At 38.1% G+C, this 23275-nt stretch overlaps 1 protein-coding gene and 1 pseudogene across 15 annotated transcripts in view; one reads left to right on the top strand and one right to left on the bottom strand.

The window, feature by feature from the left end:
- SUGCT (succinyl-CoA:glutarate-CoA transferase) overlaps window positions 1-23275 on the bottom strand; it is a 723305-nt gene that overhangs the window by 585009 nt on the left and 115021 nt on the right. For 13 of the 15 annotated variants that reach the window (XM_054237014.2, XM_054237011.2, XM_002751352.7 and 10 more), the window contains one exon: window positions 8044-8187. The exons of the other annotated variants lie outside the window; for them this stretch is intronic. In XM_054237014.2, coding sequence (XP_054092989.2) covers window positions 8044-8187 — 144 coding nt within the window. The remainder of the gene's footprint in view (window positions 1-8043; window positions 8188-23275) is intronic. 15 annotated transcript variants of the gene reach the window in all.
- Window positions 11456-14026, top strand: LOC108592955 (keratin, type I cytoskeletal 19 pseudogene; annotated as a pseudogene).

The following is a 23275-nucleotide window of genomic DNA, read 5'->3' as shown; positions in this document are numbered from 1 at the left end:
ACTTTTTTCAACATACTGATTTCCTCCCCTTTGATATATTCCCAGAAGTGGGATTGTTAGATTATATGGTAGTTCTACTTTTAATTCTTTTGAGGAATCCCCATACTGCTTTCCATAATGGCTATACTAATTTACACTCCCACCAACTTCATATAAGGATTCCCTTACACAATATTGGGGTTCTACATCCTCACCAACATTTGTTATCACCTATATAGCTGATAATAGCAATTCTAACAAGTTTGCAGTTATATCTCATTGTGGTTTTAATTTGCATTTCCCTAATGACCAATAATATGGAACATTTTTTCAGATATTTGCTGGCCACTTGTATGTCTTGTTTTAAGAAATGTCTGGCCGGGTGCTATGGCTCATGCCTGTAATCCTAGCATGTTGGGAAACTGAGGCAAGTGCATCACCTGAGGTCAGGAGTTCAAGACTAGCCTGGTCAACATGGTGGAACCCCATCTCTACTAAAAATACAAAAATTAGCTGGGCATTGTGGCCCACCCCTGTAATCCCAGCTACTTGGGAGGCTGAGGCAGGACAATCGCTTGAATTGGGAAGCAGAGGTTGAAGTAAGCCAAGACTTACTTGGCTGACCTCAAGAAGTTCTGACCTCAAGACTGCAGTCCAGCCTGGGTGACAGAGCAAGGCTCCAGAAAGAAGAAAGAGAGAGAGAGAGAGAGAGAGAGAAGAGAAGAAAAGAAAAAGAAAAGTCTATTCTGGTCATTTGCCCAATTTTTAACGGGGTTGTTTTCCTTGCTATTGAATAAGTCCCTTACTAATTTTGGATAAAAATCCCTTATCAGATGTATGCTTTGCAAAAATTTTCTCCCATTCTGTAAGTTGTTTCTTCACTTTGTTGTCTCGTTTGTCTAGTTTTGCTTGTACTGCCTGTGCTTTTTTCACTCATATCCAAATATCTTCACCAAAAAAAGTCCAGAAGTTTTTTCCTGTTTTATTCTCATAGTCTAACAGTTTAGATCTTATGTTTCAGTCTCTAAACCATATTATTTATTTATTTACATTTAGAGACCCTACATTTAGGGTCTCGCTCTGTTGCCCAGGCTGGAGTTCGGTGGCATGCTCATAATTCATTGTAACCTCTAATTCCTGGGCTCAAGCAATTCTCCTACCTCAGCCTCCCAAGTAGCTGGGATTGCAGGTGCTCACCACCATGGCCAGATAATTTTTGTATTTTTTTGGTACAGACAGGGTCTCACTATATTGGCCAGGCTGATCTGAAACTCCTGACCTCAAGTGATACTCCTGCATGCTGGGATTACAGGCCACTACACTGGCCCTTTGAATCCATTTTAAATTGATTTTTGTATATAGTGTAATATAAGGGTCCAATCTCATTCTTCTGCACCTAAATATTCAGTTTGTTTATTTGTTTGTTTGTTTGTTTGTTTGTTTTTGAGACAGAGTCTCGCTCTGTAACCCAGGCTGGAATGCAGTGGTGCAATCTTGACTCACTGCAACCTCCACCTCCCTGGTTCAAACGATTCTCGTGCCTCAGCCTCCTGAGTAGCCGGGACTACAGGCACATGCCACCATACCAGCTAATTTTTTTTATTTTTAGTAGAGATGGAGTTTCACTACATTGGCCAGGCTGGTAGTCTCAAAGTTCTGACCTCAAGTGATTCACCCACCTTAGCCTCCCAAAGTGCTGGGATTACATGCATGAGTCACTGTGCCTGGTCAGTCAATTGATCTTTGACAAAGATGCCACCACACACAATAGGAAAAGGACAGTCTCTCCAATAAATGGTATTGGCAAAACTGAATATTCAGGCCAGGTTCAGTGGCTCACACCTATAATCCCAGCATTCTTGAGGTCAGGAGTTCAAGAACAGCCTGGCCAGCATGATGAAACCCCATCTCTACTAAAAATACAAAAAAGAGCTGGGTTTGGTGGTTCATGCCTATAGTCCCAGCTACTTGGAAGGCTGAGGCAGGATAATTGTTTAAACCCAGGAGGCAGAGGTTGTAGTGAGTAAGATTGTGCCACTAAACTGGACAGCCTGGGTGACAGAATGAGACTCTATCTCCAAAAAACAAAAACAAAAATGAACAAACAAAAAATCAATTGACTGTAACTGTGTGTATTTATTTCTGGGCTTTCTATGCTGTTCCTTTGGTCTACATGTCTGTCTTTAATCCAATACCATGCTGTTTTGATGACAATAGCTTTGTAGTGTATTTTGAAATCAAGAAGTATGATTCCTCCAGTTTTGTGTTTTATACCCGAGACCACTTTGGATTCATTAACAGAATGATGGATGAAAATTATACAATCGTCTCAGTGAATACAGAAAAAGCATTTAGCAATATTAAACATCTTCTCAGGATAAAACCTTTCAATAAATTAGGTGTAGACGAATGTACCTCAACACAATAAAAGCTATATATCACAAGCCCACAGCTGTATCATACCCAACTTTCTGCTATAATCTTCTATTTTTCCTTCTCCCTCAAAGGAAGAAAAAAACAAAACTCCCTTTGAGGAGTTCTCCCAATTTCCTTGGTCATAGACTGTGCTGCCTCTCTACTTTTCCATCCTATACTCATGCTTCAACTCAATCTCAGCTTTCAGCTCTACTTTCTTCCTGGATATACAACTGTCTTTCCTCACAGATTTGTACATTCATGGGCTTTTCTCAAGGTAATTCTTCTAGAGCTGACCTATCAATTAGGCACAGTAGGCACAATGCTTAAGGCCCACAATACTTCAGGGGTACACAAAAATGTTTCCATTTACATTTTTTAAAATTAAGGGGGAAAGTATAACAATAAATGCAGAATAATGACTTATATTCATCTTTATACCAATGCAGTTATAAAATATAATTTTTAATATTTGTATGAAGGAAAGGATCCACAAAGGCCAAAGTTGCCAGGGCCTGCAGAAGTCACAATGGGCTCCTTCTTTTAAGTCAGCTCAGTCTCAGATCACTCCCGACTCAAAACTGGTCCATTCTAGCCTCACAAGCAAGACCCACACCAGAAGTTACAATATGGGTACTCATCAAAACCTGATTAATAGTGATGGTTACATAACTCACTAAACTTACTAAAATCTCTAAGTTGTAATTTTTATATGTAAAATACACCTCAATAAAATTGATTTTAAAAATATGTAGTTTTTTTTTAAAACAGAAAGCAGAAACACTGGTATATCTAAGGACACAAAACAATGAATTTTAGATAACTATACTTGTTTGAGAGTCAAATGTTTATCAATCAAAATGATAAGAATTAAAACTGTATCTTCTTGAATATGTTCATATATTATAATATGAACAATGTACATATGTGAGTAAAGGATGGTGACATCAAAAGTGACAAAATATTCTATATGTGAAAATAATTATAGTGCTAAAAAACTAACTCATTGTAGTAGTAATTAAGGGAGCCTGGTTGCAATTATGTACAGGAAGGATATTAAAACTTCCAAAAGATATTTCTATAAGCCACAACAGAAGAACAGAGCAACAGAATAAGTAGAACCACATCCAAACCCACTTCCTTGTTATTTACCAATATCATCTAAAGAACACAGTTTAAATGCTGATGGTACTTGTCTTCACTGGACAAATCTAAATCATATTCAGACTTAAAAAAAAATCAAAAGAATTTTTGACAAGGGTTAAAAGTTTATAGCCCTAAAACTATAAAAAAATTTTGGTGCCCACAACAAACCACATCCTGGCAATTGTTATGTCTCTACAATGAACTACTTGAAATGATTTTGTTGTGGCTAAGGCAATCATTTCTGAGTTAATAATTAGCTACTATTCAAATCGAGTGTAATTTGACTTTCTTACACTAGATCACTTTTAAGAAGAGTATAACAATTTCATTTTTAGCCACAAACATTGAATGTTATAATTATTCATTTGTCATTCTATGTAATATAACCAAAATGAATAGAAAAGGGTGTTTTTTACTACTGCATAAAATTGTATTCATTTTCCAGGAAGCTGGAATTAAGTTCAAATGTTACCTGCTTAAGGCAGGTGAACATTTATATTTTAAAAAATAATATTTTTTAATTTAAAAAAAGGTGAAGTTTCCTGTTATGCTTTTTTGAAAAGTACCTAGAAATAGCACTCCTTATTTACATAAAGCAGATTGTAATCACTTTCTGTTGTGGTTGGTTTTTGGATCTAGACTCTATAAGCATTATCTTAAATTGAAAGACAAATTGAAGTCAGTCAAGGTTTATCTATTAGGAAAAGTTATAATAATTCTGATAAAATTATGTTATTAGCCAACTTTGTAATCTCAACACATTACTAACACTGAAGTATTTTTTTCAATAACCTAGTAAAATTAAGGCTTGTCATCAGCAAAATACTTTCTAATTTACAAAGTATTTTTCACATCCTTTAATGCATTACATCCTAAAAACAACCCTATATATTAAGATAGTAAATACTTGTGGATGCTTCCCCAACATCCATTTTCCTCTCTTCTAGCCAAAAAATAACCATGCCATTCTTTGGAGGAATCACCTGTCCCCCAGTTTCAGCCATACAGTCTGGGTAGAGCTTACCCAATCTCTAGTACCAGGGATTGCTTAAGCCACTCAGTGTATTCTATCTTTCAGGCCCCATTTATCACTTTAGGAATGGTCATTTAAACAGTGAAATAATGGTCTTGTTTTCTGGGACTTCTAGGAAAGGGAACTTCCTTTTTCTCTCATGGGAACTACTGTAAGATTCTGAAACTTTCCGGAATAAGATGGTATAAGAATCTAAGATCTGGCTGGATGCAGTGGCTCACATCTGTAATACCAGCATGTTGGGAGACCGAGGCAGGAAGATCCCTTAAGGCCAAGAGTTCAAGACTAGCCTGGGCGATAATAGTCAGACCTCCCCCATCTCCAAAAAGAAAATACAAAAATTAGCCAAGCATAATGCTATCTGCTTGTAGTCCCAGCTACCAGGGAGGCTGAGGAAGGAGGATTGTTTGAGCCCAGGAGTTTGCAGTTGCAGTGAGCTATCATCACACCACTGAATTCCAACCTGGACAACAGTATGAGGAACAAAATGTAAGATCTGAAACCAAACCTGCTACAACCTTAGTTCCACATGTGGAAGGATAGCAAAGGGGAGGGAGAAGGAAGACGGCCGACAGCATAGACGGAAAATGAAAACAAGAAAGATGAGAGAGAAAAGAGGAGAAAAGACATGCACAGGCTAGACAAGGGCACATGAGAAGAAACAGAGGCCAGAGACAAGGAATAAGGCAGAGGCAAAAAGAGTAAAACAGAGCTAAGGATGCAGTGGATCCAGAGAGTGAAAAAGTTCTTACCATGCATTGCCTTGCATGTCAGGTAAGCTGTAGAATAAATGATCTTTCACAACTGCCTTTTGAAGTTCTCTAACCACTACTCACAGCCCAGAAACTATTCTGAGCAGGACAGCTGTAGCGAGTATATAAAGAGACATATTCTTTGCCTTAAAAGACTAACACCTAATAGAATTTATGGACAACGAGAAAGAACTCTTACTGGGCACAGTGGCTCTGGCCGGGCGCCAGTGGCTCATGCCTGTAATCCCAGCACTTTGGGAGGCCAAAGCAGGTGGATCACTCGAGGTCAGGAGTTCGAGACCAGCCTAGTCCAATTGGTGAAATCCTGTCTCTACCAAAGAATACAAAAAAAAATTAGCCGGTGTTTTGGCACATGCCTGTAGTCCCAGCTACTTGGGAGGCTGAGGCAGAAGAATCACTTGAACCTGGGAGGTGGAGGTTGCAGTGAACTGAGATCATGCCACTGCACTCCAGCCTGGGCAACAGAGTGAGACCCTATCTAAAAAAAAAAGATGGATAGATAGTTAATGAGACTTAAATATACTAATATTTTGGCAATCTGAGTTAGCTGTAGTACAACAGGCCAAATTGCTGCTATTGTGTTTGCCAAAAGCAAGTCATCTCATCATTAGCTGTTTATCGAGTACTTATCCTAATTCTAATGGTTTACTACCTTGTCTCATCTTCCCTGGCAAACCTAAAGGTTACAAGACATTCCCGTTAATAATAGTATTTCTCACATTGATCTCAAAAGATTGGAAAAGCCAATCTTTAACAAAGGCTGGGCTGGGGGCATTAAGGATATCATGGTAAGCAAAAACATTGTCCCAGCAGTCACAGAACTTACAGTCTCAGGGAGAAACATGGACAATAAAAATAGACGCACACATGCACGCACACACACCAAAAAGGATTGACTATATAGCTGTGTGTATATGCATGAGTTTGCACTCACTGTGCCTTCACTTTGAAGCAACTCTGCAGGTGATTCCACCTTCCCCACCCTTACTCCCAGGGAAATACATGCCTTCACATGGTGAACCACTAATTAGATGCTAGAACTAAATTAAACTCTACAATACTCATTTAAACAACACAATACTCTTCATAAGTTATAGTAAAGCAGTATAGGTAAAAATCAGGAGATCTAAGTAGAGTCCCAGCTCCAGGACCTGCTACATAATCTGTAAGTCCTGGTGTAAATAAAAAACCGTAGGGCCTCCTGTTGAAGTTATTAATGAATTCAACATGGTGACAACAGAACATTTAACTAAGCCCAGGGCCACCTGTGACTGCACAGGTCACGCACCCATGAAACCTTCATGGCTTTCGTACCTATTGGGTGTGCAACCTTTATTCAGTTGCTTACCCTACTTCAGGTTCCTTACAGCTTAAAATTTAGGGAAGAAAAAACTTTCTGCACCTTCCTGTAACTAATACCTATAGTTCTCTACTAAGGAGTGAGACCATTCATTTGAAAAGAGCTCTTTTACCTCTTTATAGAAACATTAAAATTCTGACTGCTACTCAAAGCTACTATTATATAAAAACCCATACGTAATATTTCATTTTCAACCATATTGATGTTTTTTATTTCTACACCTCCTTAATTTTGCCTAAGAGGAAAAAAATGTCCAAAGCTGTGTTCCAAGTTTACTATTTTCCCATGTATGCCTTTTAAATCTGAAATTCCCAACTGGGGTCTCTATGTCTAGAAAGTAGTTTTTCCCACAGTAAAATGTCTCCTTACACAAATCAGATATTTTCTTTTTCTATCACGGAAAAATTATCTATTCAGAATCAACTTCCACATATGGTACAGCGTCTGGGTCTGATCCAGTGAAAAGAAGGCAAAATGTCATTTTGACAGTGAGTTAACCCTTTTATTCCCCCAGTTTAGTATTTAGCACAACATAACTAATAACTATGGAAACCAGGAATTCTTAATTTGGGGTCTATGAACAGATTTCTGGGAGTTAATCAACTTAAGTAAAAAAAAATTATATCTTTATTTTCATCAAGCTCTAACTAAACTTTAGCACTTTCTTCTATTATAAATGTAGGTGACAAACCATAGCAGTTCCTGTGACTTGATCACAAATAAATATGATACACACCTTTGTATCATATTACAATTACTACAGATATTGTGAAATACCATTTGTGCTCAACACAACTTCAAAATTGTAATAGTGTAATACCCACTATTAGATATTGTGGTTTAACGTGTTAGTAACAATTATATGCATTTTTATGATGCAAAGTTGATTTTTCCATTGAATATATTTCAATATAAATTGTTTCCATGTAATCCTAAGTACCTCATTTTATGTGTTCAAAAACACAGTTGCAGGGAAAGGTGCAAACTTCAGCAGACTACTAAAGGGATGCATACACAAAAAAGGTGAAGAAACAGGCCAAAAGAAGTTACAGCACACAAGTGAAGCAACTGTATCTCTAGTCTCACGAGAAGCAACAGACACATCTCATAAAAACAGCCGGGAAAATTTGAGTTCAACAACGATGTCTACATTATAATAAAATCTTCACGGTCTGCAAATTTTAATATGAAAACAAGTACATCAAAGCAAAGCAGCTTTTCTTGTTGTCGTGTTGGTTTTGTATTGCTTTTATACATGTAACCAGAGAATTTGATCTGAAAAGGTATAACCCAGACAGTTTTTATAACGTTATCTGAAATGTTATCTAGATTGTTACCTGGGACGACAGTAGGTTACAATCAATGAACAGTCCTTTCCCAGTTCTGTATTTTTGTATCAATCCAGCCATAATAGCTCCGTATGCATACAAGCCTGTGGCAAGATCAGTCATGGCTACTCCTGGGCGAACTGGCTCTCCATCCTGATTTGAAGGTTGGGTTGAGAAAGAAGAAATAATTAAAAATTAAAAGAATCATATGATTTCTCAACTCTTCTAATGTGAAATAGAAAAAAGAATTGTCTATGAACTGTGCAGACACATACACACAAAAACAAGCTAATAAAATAAATTGCCATTGAGAATATCTGTTCATAATAGGAAAATATTTATATTTATTATATACTTCTCAGTGTATTTCTCTCCCCAACCCCGACTAATCAAACTAAACCAAAGTTAAAATCAAAGATTTTTTAGAAATCGATCTGATGTTTCAAATGTTTTAAACTCCTTCTTGATATATTTTATCTTGTTTATACTAAAAAAAATAATTAGTTGAATTTAAATGAGTTAATTTGCTGGGGAGAAAGAGTTAAAGCAGTGTTTTTCTCCTATTGGGTGAGAGACTCTCTCGCCATTAAAAAAAAAAAAAAGGTTATAAAATCTGGTCTAACCTCCTTATAAGCATGACAATAGTTGGCAAAAAATACTAATGGTATTTGCTTAATAATTTTAAAAAGACTGCTTACCCATAAAAAGCTTTTTGCAGACTGCACCTGAATTAGGATTACTATGATAAACAAACTGTGAATCTACAGCTTTATGGGACGTGGAACATAGGGCACAGGGCATGAGCTTTGCAACTCTCTGGGTATAAAATGGAGATGTTTCACAGCCTGTAACACTCCCCGCTAGTAATTCATATATTTCATTAAGGACCTCATCTACTGCTTTGCACTGCAGAGTTTTATCTATTGCAGTAAGAAAGGATCCAGGGGCCTGTCTCAATGTCCCGGACCTGTCTCTGCTTTTCCTGAGTCTTTTGATTGCTTATATTCTTGAAATTATAAGGAAAGCTTAATATTGATTAACGTCTCCACTTCATGTCAGTCTGATTTGACAATCCAATCCTTGGCCCATGTGTAAAGACATTAGGACAGTACTTGACACAAAATAAAAATCACATATCAAAATTATCATCAACATTATTATTAGTCATTGATATATCAGATAGTTTTTACTTGTCACTACCTTTCATTCTGCTAAGCCTTGAATTGCACAGAATACCTAAAAAACTCACATTTCACATTTCATCTGGTTGACACATTCATTCGGTCACCTCCTTATTAATTAATTCCAGCTTCTGTTGAATCATTTTCAAAAGTTAATTTGTCCTTTTTTTGTAGCGCATCATAAACCATGTTAATTGTTTTCCAAAAGTACTAAATAATGATTAAAGCAAGTAACTGACACTATGTAGTGGCTAAACTTATTTTTCCCTGCTTTTCAATACAATTTCAAGGACGATATTGCCATGAAACTTGGGAATGTCTGGCAGCCTTCTATTGTTATTGTCAAAAGTTGTAATGTTAATGCCTTAAATCAATACATTTAAAATTAAATTTGTCATTAGAATTTAAGATTAAAGTAAAAGTGAGAGATAAGTTCAAAGTTATATTCACCTTTGAACAACAATGTTCTGAACTGCATGGATCCACTTATACATAATTTTTTTTTCAATAAAAGTTAGACTAAAGGCCTGCCACAGTGCCTCACGCCTATAATCTCAGCACTTTGGAAGGCCAAGGCAGGTGGATCACCTGAGGTCAGGAATTTGAGATCAGCCTGGCCAACATGGTGAAACCTCGTCTCCACTAATAATACAAAAATTAGCCAGGTGTGGTGTATTCAAACCTGTATTCCCAGCTACTTTACTAAAAATACAAAAATTAGCCAGGTGTGGCATATACATGTACCTATATTCCCAGCTACTCACAAGGCTAAGACAGGAGAATTGCTTGAACCAGGGGGCAGAGGCTCCAGTGAGCTGAGAAAGCACCACTGCCCTCCAGCATGGATAACTGAGCCAGATTCCATCTCAAAAAAAAAAAAAAAAAAAAAAAGCTACCTTATGACCCAGCAATTCCACAACTGGGTAAATATCCAAGAAAGAAGAAAATCAATAATGAAGAGATATATGCACTCTCATTTTTATTGCAGCACTATTGACAACAGCGGAAATATGGAGTCAACTTAAGTGTCCATCACTGGTTGAATGGATTAAGAAATGTGTCCAGGCACAGCAGCTCATGCCTATAAATCCAAACACTTTGGAGGCCAAGCAGGAGGATCACTTGAGGCTGCGAGTTCAAGACCACCCTGGGTGACATAGTAAGACCCTGTCTCTACAAAAAAATATAAAATTTAGCTGGGCATGGTGATGCACACCTATAGTACCAAGCCACTTGGGAGTCTGAGGTGGAAAGACCGCTTGAGTGCAGGAGTTCTAGGCTCTGTAGTGAGCTATGATCATGCCACTGCACTCCAGTCTGGGCAAAACACTGAGACCCTGTTTCAAAACCAACTGCAATGTGACATATATTATATTTTGTTTTATATAATATAACATAATATTATTCAGCCATAAAAAATTATCTGGACAATAAATAAATTCCTGTCATTTGTAACAACATGAATGTAACCAGAGGACATTTATGTTAAGTGAAAGAAGCCAAGCACAGACACACAAATATCACATATTCTGACTCATACGTGGGAGCTAACAAAGCAGATCTCATGAAGATAGAGAGCAGACTCATGGTTACCAGAGGCTGGGAAGAGTAAAGGGAGGAGAAATGAAGACAGGTGGATTAGTGGGTACAAATATACACTTAGATGGAAGAAGTAAGAATTGTTGTTCAATAGATCAGTAGGGTGACTACAGCTAACATCAAAAGGCTATACATTTCAAATAGTTAGCAGGGAATAATTTGAATGTTCTTAGAATAAAGAAATGGTAAATATTTAAGGTGATGGGTATATCAACAGCCTTGATCTGATTATATTAATGTTTGGAATTATCACATGAACCCTGAAAACATGTACATCTATTATGTATCAATTTTTTAAAAGCTAAAAAAAAAAAACAACTTTCTCAACCTAATAAAGGGCATCTATTTAAAATCACAACCCAGATCATACTTAAAGGTGAAGGACTGAATGTCTTCCACTAAAATCAAGAACAAGATAAGAGGCCAGTCCCAATGGTTCATTCTTGTAATCCCACACTTTGGGAGACTGAGGGGAGGATCACTTAAGCCCGAGAGTTGGAGCCCAGACTGCACAACATAGTGAGACCCTCAACTATTTATTTTAAAAAAGAAAAAAAATTAAACTAATATTTTTTAAAAGAATAAGATAAGGACATCCACTCTCACCACTTCAATTCAACATTACCGGGGAGGTTTTAGCCATGCAGTTAAGGTACAAAAAGAAATAAAATGAATGTTGATTGCAAAGAAAGAAGTAAAACTATCTCAATTTGCAGATGACCCAGACTTATATATCAAAAGTACTAAGGAATCCACTAAAAAAACTTGTAGAACTAGTAATCGAGTTAAGCAAGATTGCAAGATAAAAGCCAATATACAAACATCAGCTGTATTCTACACAGTAGCAATAAACAAACAAAAAATGAAATTAAAAAATTCAATTTGTAATAGAATCAAAAAGAATAAAATACTTAGAACTAAATTTAACAAAAGAAGTACAAACTTATACTCTTAAAATAAAATATTGTTGAAAGAAATTAAGACAAAAATAAACCAAAAGACATCTCACAGTCATGAAGCATAAGACTTAATATTGATAATATGGCAATGCTTCCCAAACTCCTCTGCATGTTCAAGGCAATTCTACCTACTAAAATCCTAGATGCCTTTTTTGCAGAAATAAAATCTGATCCTAAAAATTCATGTGGAAATACCATAGACAAAGAATAGCCAAAAGACAAAGTTAGAAGACTCATAACTTCTGATTTCAAAACTTACTACCAATCTATTGTAATAAAGGCAGCTTGGTACTAGTGTAAGGCAGACATATAAACAATAAAAATTATCACGTAAATTAAAACAATTACTTTTTGACAAGTACGCCAACATGATTCAATTGGAAGAATCTTTACAAAAAAATGGTTAAAATAATGAAATTGGATCCCCTCCTTGTAGTACATACAAAAATTGACTCTAAACGGACCAAAAATCTAAGCATAAGAGCTACAACTATAGAACAGAAGAAAATATAGGAGTAAATCTTTACAATCTTGGATTTGGCGATGATTTCTTTGATATGACACCACATGCACTAGCAACAAAAGAAAAAATAGATAAATTAGACAAAATTGAAATTAAAAACGTGTGTTTCAAAGGACACCACCAAGAAAGTGAGAGGACAATCCAAAAAATAAGAGAAAGTTTTGAAAATCACGTATTTGATAAGAAATTTGTACAGAATTTTCTTTTTTTAGAGAAAGGGTCTTGCTCTATCACCCAAGCTGAAATGCAATGGTGTAATCTGGGTTCACTGCAACCTCCATCTCCTGGGCTCATGCAATCCTGCCACCTCCGCCTCCGGTGTAGCTGGGACCACAGGCACACACCACCACACCCAGCTAATTTTTGCAGAGACAGCGTCTCACCATGTTGCCCAGGCTGGTCTTGAACTCCTGAGCTCAAATGATCTTCTGGCCTGGGCCTCCCAAAGTGCTGGGATTAAAGGCGTGAGCGATCGCACCCGGCCCAGAATTTTTAGAGAACATCTACAACTGGGCGACGGCGTGGAAAAAGGCTCCTCCCGCAAATCGCAGCCTCTGGGACCAGGGTCACTCTGTCCGTACTCCACCTCGCCAGGACTTCTTACAGCTATCGCCAGTCGTCTGCCACGTCCTCCTTCGGGGCTTCTGGGCGGCGGCTCCGTGCATTTTTGGCTGGAGATCGCCTTTCGCGCTCCCAGTATGCACGGGAGCTTCAGAGGCCGCGGGGCATGTCCATGTCCTCCGCCGGCTTCGTGTCTTTGTCTTTCTTAGGGGGCTACAGCGGCGGCTATGGCGGCGTCCTAGCAGCATCCAATGAGCTGCTGGCCGGCAAGGAGAAGCTCACCATGCAGAACCTCAACAACCACCTTGGCCTCCTACCTGGAAAAGGTGCGCGCCCTGGAGGAAGCCAATGGCAAGCTGGAAGTGAAGATCCGCGACTGGTACCAGAAGCAGGGGCCCCGGGCCCTCCCGCTACTATAGCCATTACTACAAGACCATCCAGGATCTGAGGGACAAGATTCTTGGTGCCACCATTGAGAACTCCAGGACTGTCCTGCAGATCGACAACACCCATCTGGCTGCAGATGACTTCCGAACCAAGTTTGAGACAGAGCAGGCTTTGCACATGAACGTGGAGGTCGACATCAATGGCCAGCGCAGGGTGCTGGATGAGCTGACCCTGGCCAGGACCGATCTCGAGATGCAGATAGAAGGACTGAAGGAAGAGCTGGCCTACCTGAAGAACAGCCATGAGGAGGAAATCAGCGCACTGAGGGGCCAAGTGGGAGGCCAGGTCAGTGTGGAGGTGGATTCGGCTCCAAGCACCTTGCCAAGATCCTGAGTGACATGCAAGCTAATACAAGGTCATGGCAGAGCAGAACCAGAAGGATGCTGAAGCCTGGTTCACCAGCTGGAGCGAAGAATTGAACTGGGAGGTTGCTGGCCACACAGAGCATCTCCAGATGAGCAGGACCAAGGTCACCGACCTGCGGTGCACCCTCCAGGGTCTTGAGATTGAGCTGCAGTCACAGGAGAGCATGAAAGCCACCTTGGAAGTCACACTGGCAGAAATGGAGGGGTGCTTTGGAGCCCAATTGGCACATATTCAGGCACTGATCAGCAAGCGGTACTGAAACCCAGCTGGGCGATAAATATGGGCAAAAGATCTCAATAAACATTTCTCCAAAGAAAATATACAAATGGTCACTAAACACATGTAAAGATGCTTAACATCATTAGCCATCAGAGAAACGCAAATGAAAACCACAATGAGTTAACAACTCAACAATAAAAAAACAACTAATCCAATTTTTTAAACGGGCAGGTCAGGCGCAGTGGCTCACATCTGTAATACCAGCACTTCTGTAGGCCAAAGCCAGAGGATTTCTTGAGACCAACCTGGGCTTAGTCCCTATCTCTATGATAAATACAAAAATTAGCCAGACATGGTGGTGCTCGCCTGTGGTCCCAGCTACTAGGGATGCTGAGGTAGGAGGATTGCTTGAACCCAGTAGGTGAATGTTGCAGTGAGCTAAGTAAGATTCCAGCCCTCCAGCCTGGGTAACAGAGTGAGACTCTGCCTCAAAAAATAATAATAAAATAAAAAATTAAAAAATAAAGTTAAATGGGCAGAGGTTTTAAATACACATTTCTCCAAAGAACATAGATACAAATGGCCAACGGGCACATGAAAAGATACTCATCATCATTAGCTGTCAGAGAAATGTCAATTAAAACCACAATGAAATACCACTTCACACTCACAAGGATGACTATCATAAAAAAGAGGTAATAACAAGTTTTAGCAAGGATGTGAAGAACTGGAGCCACCATGCATGTTAGTGGGCTGTAAAATGAGGTAGCCATTGTGATAAAGAGTTTGGCAGTTCCTCAAAAAGTTCAGAAATATAGTTCCCATATGACCCAGAAATTTCACTACTAGGTATATATCCAAGAAAATGAAATAGGCCAGAAACAATGGCTCATCCCTGTAATCCCAGCGCTTTGGGAGGCTGAGGCAGGCGGATCATGAGGTCAGGAATTCAAGACCAGTCTGGCTAACATGGTGAAACCCATCTCCACTAAAAGCACAAAAATTAGCCAGGCATGGTGGTGCACGCCTGTAATCCCAACTACTCAGGAGGCTGAGGCTTGAACCCGGAAGGTAGAGGTTGCAATGGCCCAAGATTGCGCCACTGCACTCCAGCTTGGGGGACAGAGCAAGACTCTAGCTCAGGAAAAAAAAAAAAAAATTAAAAGAAAATGAAAGCATGTGTCCTCACAAAAAGCTTAGACACACATTTTTATAGTAGCATTATTCATAATAGCCTAAAGAACAGAAGTAACCCAAATGTCCATCAAATGATAACAGGTAAATAAAGTGTGGGATATTTTAGGCAACAGAAAAGAAATGAAATACACAGAAGCACTTTAACAAATATTATGCTAATTGAGAGATTGCAGTCACAAAAGGCTGCATATTATATAATTCCATTTATGTGAACTGTCCAGAACAGGCAAATCCATAGAGACAGAAAGTAGATTAGCCAGATGCTGGGAGGAGACAGGAATAGGGAGTGACCACAAATAGGTAAGAGGTTTCTTTATGGGGTGAGGAAAATGTTCTAAAATTGACCATGGTAAGGTTACAAACCCTGTGAAGTATACTAAATATACTAAAAACCATTGAATTGTACACTTTAAATGGGTGAGTTGTATAGTATATGAACTATATCTCCATAAAACTGTTATATTTTTAAACTTCATAATCCTGATGATTAAATGAAGCAGAAAAAATAAAGTTTTTTTAAAAAAAAAAAAAACTCTTTAAAGGCCTGATTAAAATCATGTATTTAGTAGAAATTCTAGAAGTTTTATTTCATTCAAGCTTATTGGGTAATAATAACTAAAGAAGGTGCACCTTTCATTCCCTAGTACAATTCAGAGGTGACTATGTTTATACTGTGAAAATCTCTTATAAATTCATTCCTGCCATTGAAAAGTTGTCAGAATGCCAGAGGAATAAGAAAGTGAAAATAGATTATCATTTAGTTAGTAAGAATCCCCACAGAGAACCACACTGTGGCTGTAAAGTGACTCAGTATTCCCAGTTACAATAAGACAAAATCAGAGAAGGGGCTGTGTATTTACCAGGTACAACTCCCTTCCGCATCTGAAACTCCAGAGAGCCCTGCTGCAAGGACAGTACAAAACGATGTCCCCTTTCTTAACTCTGGGATGAATGGGGTGGTATTGTCTCTTTATCATGGGTAAAGGCATTCATTACTCAAAATCTTTAGTAAAAATACATTGAAAAAAATGGGTAATTAAGAAACCTTGTTAAGCAACATGCTGAGAATCTCATCATAATTTATTAGAAGTGGACCTAAACTCATATATAGACTTCAAAACATCAAGTAATTTTATTCTATTAAATTATAGTTCTAGAAACTGATAGTACAATTTTTATTTTTTTCATGTTCACTTAGAAATTGCTTTAAATTTATTTAGGTATTTTAATGAAATAATGTAACCCTTTGTCAGAGACATTTATGATAATCTTGCTGTAAAAGTAACAGATATGCCTATCATGGATAAAGACAAGAAAGAGAAGAGTCTCTAGTTAATACTTAAGACATATAGTTATAGTGGGAGAACAAAGTATTAAATAAAAATATTAAAAGTCTTTCGATTATTCACTTTCTGTAAGTATTCATGTCTTTCTCTATTCTCACTGTTCCCAATGTTATTTTCTTTTTTTTTAAATTTTTTAATTTTATTTTTTTGAGATGGAGTCTAACTCTGTCGCCCAGGCTGGAGTTCAGTGGAGCAATCTCGGCTCACTGCAAACTCCGCCTCCCAGGTTCAAGTGATTCTTCTGCCTCAGCCTCCCGAGTAGCTGGGATGATAGGCGCACACCACCACACCCAGCTAATTTTTATATTTTTAGTAGAGACGGGGTGGGGTTTCACCATGTTGGCCAGGCAAGTCCCAAACTCCTGACCTTGTGATCTGCCCACCTTGGCCTCCCAAAGTGCTGGGATTACAGGCATGAGCCACCATGCCTGGTCCCCAATGTTATTTTCTTATACTCTCTCATTCCCCATTCATTCATGAATTCAAAAACTCACTAAAAGTAAAAGCTGACCATTAGTGGAAAAACTAGTCAAATCTGAATCAGATGCAGTTTAGATAAAAGAATTGTACCAGTGATAATTTCTCAGTTTTGATCATAGTTCTACAGAGAAATTGGGTGAAGGGGATAGGCACTCTATTATTTGTGCCACTTTTTTGATAGGTATAAAACTTCAAAATTAAAAAGTCAAAAAGTAAAATCTGAATTCCTTCTTTAAAAAAATGATTTTGAAATGACAGAAATGGTTTAGTGGTTTTTATTATTATTATTTTGATTACGTAATCTAGAGATGAAGGGGGAAAACCACACCACTACCTGTGAAGGTTTTTGGTTTTGGGGGTTTTATGAGACAGTCTTGCTCTGTCGCCCAGGCTGCAGTGTAGTGGCATGATCTCAGCTCACTGTAGCCTTCTCCTCCTCCTAGGTTCAAGTGATTCTCCTGCCTCAGGCTCCCAAGTATCTGGGTTACAGGCAAGTGCTATCACGGCCTGCTGATTTTTGTATTTTTAGTAGAGATGGGGTTTCACCATGTTGGCCTGGTCTCGAACTCATGGCTTCAAGTGATCTGCCTGTCTCAAACTCCCAAAGTGCTGGCATTAGTTTCCTTTACATCCTGATCTCTTAAATTACAAAATTAAGTATTTTAAAAGATTACTTTCATACACAACTTAAGATTTTTTAACATTTTTATTCATTTCTCTATGTTCTCACTACATCCAGAGTTTGTCAAATGAAATAAAGGAAGAAATGAGAAGGAAGAACAGAAGGAGGGGGGACGAAGGGATAGAGTGAAAAAAAAATCATGTGTTTTTCTAAGTTTCTAAAATCTTGTTTTGTTAAAAAGTACATCGAAGCTGTAAGTCAATTTGGGCATATGTTCAATAAAGAAGCATGAATTTGAAAAGTCGCCAAGCATTTTTCTCTTGTTACATTACTCAACCTAATTACTTCATAAAACAACAAAAGTGTTAAAACTTTTTTTAAGTAGTTGGCTTCATTTCTAAAAGAAAAAATCATTCTTAAATGTATCTGTGTCCCTATGTCATATCTTTATTTCATAGTGAGTATTCATCACAGTAATTTTTTTTTGCATCCTGGGTCACACAAATTTTTTAATGAACTAATTTCCAAAATATGAATTTTTCCAGCATTTACTAACCCCATAACCCTTGGGAAAGTTCTTGGCCTTTCTTCATTTTTTTCTCAATTGTCAAACACAGGTAATGATAAAATCTACTTCATCATTTGGTATGAGAATTAAGTAAGAAAAGGTGTATAAAAGCACTTTATGAATGTAAAAGGCTGCACAATGAGACTTTTTATACGATACTTGGTGTGATGCTGGGAGACCCATCAGAATGACTTTGCAATCATGCAGGGCAGAGACGTGAGATGAGAATCTCGATCAAGGACAAGTGGAGGACATGGATTCAAGAGATAATTAGAAACTTGAATTCAGAGACTTTGATTATTGATCAGTTAGGGAGAGTAAAAAGAAAAATAAATTTGGGGAAACAATCAACAGGAAATTAAGTTTCTTAATATGAAAGTAATATTTTCATTGTTAAAACCACTATTGGCACAACTTGTAGCCCTAACTGGTAGGAAAACTGTCTTCAGTGGAAGTGCAAGCATAGAGAACAAAGAAGGGAATATTCAGATCAAATGAGGGTTTCCGTGCACACAGAACACAAGTCCTCACAGTCACTGCATTCACACTTCATGGGCACAGACTCTCCAACTACACAGCATCTGAACCTTCTGTTCCAAACACACACTCTACTTGAACCACTAATTGATACTAAAAATATGCTTACAGACGTTCACATACAAATTTCTACAAACTAACATTCCCCTACTTGAAGGAAATTCCATTTACTAACTCAAAACACTGAACTCCACTCCTTCCACTGCCTTATCTGTAAATAGGTATTACAAAATCTATTACTTATGTACCTCAGTAACACTATGGAGTCCTCCAGTCTAAATCACATCATTTTAGAACCTGAAAGGCTCCTGTAGTTCAATCCTCTTATGAGTAAAGTAAACAAGCAGGAAAGTACACAAGTTGTTTAGAGATCAGCATCTATTAGTTACTGACAAACAGAGCCCTAATAAGACAGAGAAAAGAGTCTTAACACTACAAGGCACTAAGTTTAGGCTACAGGTGGTGAACAATACCAACAAGAGAAAGGTCTTTACATTGCAGACTGGAACAGGAAGATCATTTTTCTTCATTACATCCTAAAAGACTTGAAGCTCCCAACCCATTCCTCATTCATAGACCTCCAGCTAAACCTCAACAAAGCACAAGCCAGAAAGAAAAATAAAATGACAAATTGAGACCCCAGAAGAAAGGGAAAAAAAGAAAGAATGACAGGAAAGGGGAAAGAAGAAAGCAAAAACTCTCTCTGATCATCGCGGGTGGACTCACCACATTAGACAGGCAACTCAAGGGAACATGTAACAGAGTGATTTGTGTCATTCTCTGGATCCTTTGTAAATGTCTGATTACCTAATATTATTAATGTCTTTGTAATACTATACTAAAACTTTCTGCCCTTCCAAACATGAAAAGTATAACGTAGAGGCTGAGCTTATAGATCATAACATTATATAGTCAAATTTTAAAAGTAGCATCTAACTTACTCTACACAAGGCTTAAAAGCCATCAATCCTTGTTACAGATGAGGAGCCAAGGAAGAGTCAATTTAAGTAAATACTGCAAGATGTTAAGTAGCAAAGTCAAGATGAGACCCCCAAATCAGTTAATCCAAAAACTGCTGCCTATACCACACTGCTGAATTCAAATGCCTTCCTGATGATCAGATTTGGATTAAATATTTTGTATTTAGTAAACTAGTAAGAAGCTATATTCAGATCTCTTTCACATCTGTAACATGTATGCTTCCAGCCTCATGTTTTTCAAAGTGGTTTAACACATGATGTTGCATTTAATACTCAATAAGTACCAATATTATCACAATTTTACAATTCATGAAATAAATATTTAGGCTGGACATGGTGGCTCACACCTGTAATCCCAACATTTTGGGATGCCAAGGTGGGCAGATGACTTGAAGTCAGGAGTTCAAGATCAGCCTGGCCAACAGGGTGAAACCCCATCTCTACTAAAAACACAAAACTTAGCCAGATATGGTGGCACGCTTCTGTTATCCCTGCTACTAGGGAGGCTGAGGCAGCAGAATTGCCTGAAACCAGGAGGCAGAGTTTGCAGTGAGCTGAGATAGCACCACTGCACTTCAGCCTAGATGACAGAGCAAGATTGTCTCAAAACAAATAAATATTTAGAAAATAACTTGTCAAAGTCACAGAGAGTAAATGGTACAACTCAAACTCGGGAATTCTGATCCAAAAGCTTCTGCTCTTTTTGCTATCATTTTTTCTCAATATATTGTTTTATTAAACCTCAATATTCCTCATCTTTCCTTTTCAGACAATCACTAAAGAGCAAAAATGTTAACTATGTACATTAATTTGTTATTTCTACAACTGCAGTCAATAATGATTGGCCCTAATGTGGTATGCCTTGTTCTATGCAATTCAAGTAAACTGCAAACAATCTAATGCACCGACAGAGAAACATGCTTTTGCCACTCAGAGATCAGGCAGGAAGGGTACATTCAGCAAGGTATGCCCATAGATGCTTTTACCATCTGAACAATGTAAACCAAAACTTTTCTCAGAAAATAATAGAAAGAATCAATTCATTGGCAGCTTACATTGAAAAATACACAAAACCACAAAATAAATTTTAAAAAAACAAATAAAAGTAAAAATAATCACAAAAAAATTTTTTGAAAATCCCTTAATACTCCAACCATACTATTTTCTTGTCTGGTGACTGAAAACCATCTCAATCATTTTTACTGAGCTCCCACAGTGAGATGCCCAAAATATCATCTAGCCTGGCTGTCCTCATGAGTTTAAATAGAGTAAGACTGGGAGAAAACGAAATGGAAGGTTGGGGAATTGTGATATTTTAAGGAATAGACTAAGAAATAATTTCAAAAATTATTTTACATCTTTCCATGCTGCTCTTCCAGAAAAAGTTTCTTAGTTATAGTTTCTGTGCTACAGCTTTCTCCACTGATGGATCAGAGGATAGAAAGAACAAATGTAAAAGTCAATGGCTCCAGCTGGGTGCAGTGGCTCACACCCGTAATCCCAGAACTCTGGGAGGACGAGGAGGGCAGATCACCGGAGGTTGGGAGTTTGAGACCAACCTGACCAACATGGAGAAACCCCATCACTACTAAAAATACAAAATTAGCCAAGAGTGGTGGCACATGCCTATGATCCCAGCTACTCAGGAGGCTGAAGCAGAAGAATCGCTTGAACCCAGGAGGCGGAGTTTGCAGTAAGCCAAGATCCTGCCATTGCACTCCAGCCTGGGCAACAAGAGCAAAACTCTGTCTCAAAAAAAAAAAAAAAAAGTTAATGGCTCCAACTTCTGAAACAAAATGACAGTTATATCCACTATGATCTGTGTATAAACAATCCTATATTTAATAGGCATCCTCTGAACTCAGTCTGTAAAAAACTTTTAAAGAGACAATTTGGCCTAACTCCCTGCCTTTAGGCAGGTAAATTTCTAAGTCATCTATGAGAGATGCTCATCCCTCTCTCTTTAAATATCTCCAGAGGACCAAGAACAGTTATTGAGTTTCTATTACATGCCAGGCTAGCACTGCAATGGAGTAAAGAGCTAGCATTGTTTCCCCTGTGTTTGTCTGCACATTATCTCATTGAATCTTAGTACATGTTTCAGGATATATGTTAGTATTCTCAGTTTTACAAATGAAAAAATAATGAGGCTGAGAGATGTTAACTGGGACTAAGATTCCAAGCCAGGACCATCTAAAAGCCCAAGATCTTTCTACTCCATCATGCTAATAAAAACTGCATGACCTGGACCTACTTCTTTATCTGTTCCACGTTTCACTGCTGTGGCTGTCAAAGAGCTCTTCATAAGGTAACTAAAAACTCTTCTCTGATATGAGCTAATATTCTCTTATTCATCGCCCTATCTACATAACAATAACTGCTCCACATCTTTCCCATAAAAATAGACTGAAACAGAAATCAAATTATTTATTTCTGTTATCCAAGGCAAACAACTACAGTCCCTATAGACTTTCACCAAAGGAAGTCTACTTTATATCCCTGAAATCATTTTGGCCATTTTTCTTCTCCAATTGTAACAACTTTTTCAAAGCATTATGACCCAAATGAACACAACATTCTCAAAAGTCATAGAGATAGGAAAAAAAGTGGGGGTGGGGTTCCTTTCTTTAATAAAATTCAGAAGGTAAAAACAGTCCAGGCATGGTGGCTCACGCCTGTAATTAATCCCAGCACTATGGGAGGCTGGATCACCTGAGATCAGGAATTTAAGACCATCCTGGCCACTAAAAATACAAAAATTAGCTGGGCAACATGGCACGCACCTGTAGTCCCAGCTACCTGGGAGGCTGAGGCATGAGAATACCTTGCCAGGAGGCAGAGGTTGCAGTAAGCTGAGATCGCTCCACTGCACTCCAGCCTGGGCAACAGAGGAAGACACCGGGGTGGGAGGCCTGGGGAAGGAAGCTTTTTAATCCTTACCTCAGAGCTGAACATTTTTTCCAAACATTTGTACCATATTTTTTCCAAATATTCAGAACCCAGAAATTCTCTATTCACATTAACAGAATACATGGTTTTACCTATTAAGAAAGACTCTCATTTTAAGTGTTCTTTAAGTTCTCATTTTAAGTTATTTAAGCTACAAGAACTCTTGGAATCAAGTGCCATAGCTATGGTGACCATGTAGCAGCTTCTTATCTAACTGAAGCTGAATCCTTCCTGAAACAATTTAAGATTACAAATTTATATACAGCAAATAACCAACAAGCACTCTATGATGGGTCTGTTGTATTCTAGATAAACAAAAAAAAAAAGTGTCCCAAAGACTCTCTCTCAATTAAGCCACTAATATTCTAAAGAGGAAGACAAACATATATATTAGCAGCATAAGTAAAAACATAGAAGCGCAGAGGAAAAAGATGGCAAAGCAAATCTAAGAGTTAGGAAAAGAAACAAGTCATTAAGGATGGATAGACGTCGCACATGCCTAGTAGCACTTTCAATAGGAGTACTACTGGCATTCTGTAAGAAAAATTTAGATCCATTGGCCTGTCCTATACATTAAGAATGTTTAATCCGGGGCCGGGCGCGGTGGCTCAAGCCTGTAATCCCAGCACTTTGGGAGGCCGAGGCGGGTGGATCACGAGGTCAACAGATCGAGACCATCCTGGTCAACATGGTGAAACCCCGTCTCT

The sequence above is a fragment of the Callithrix jacchus genome, chromosome 11 (genome assembly GCF_049354715.1).
Source record: "Callithrix jacchus isolate 240 chromosome 11, calJac240_pri, whole genome shotgun sequence".
In the NCBI taxonomy this organism is placed as follows: Eukaryota; Metazoa; Chordata; class Mammalia; order Primates; family Cebidae; genus Callithrix; species Callithrix jacchus.
Note: the sequence above shows the minus strand (reverse complement) of the source record. Positions and strands in the feature narration are given on the sequence as shown.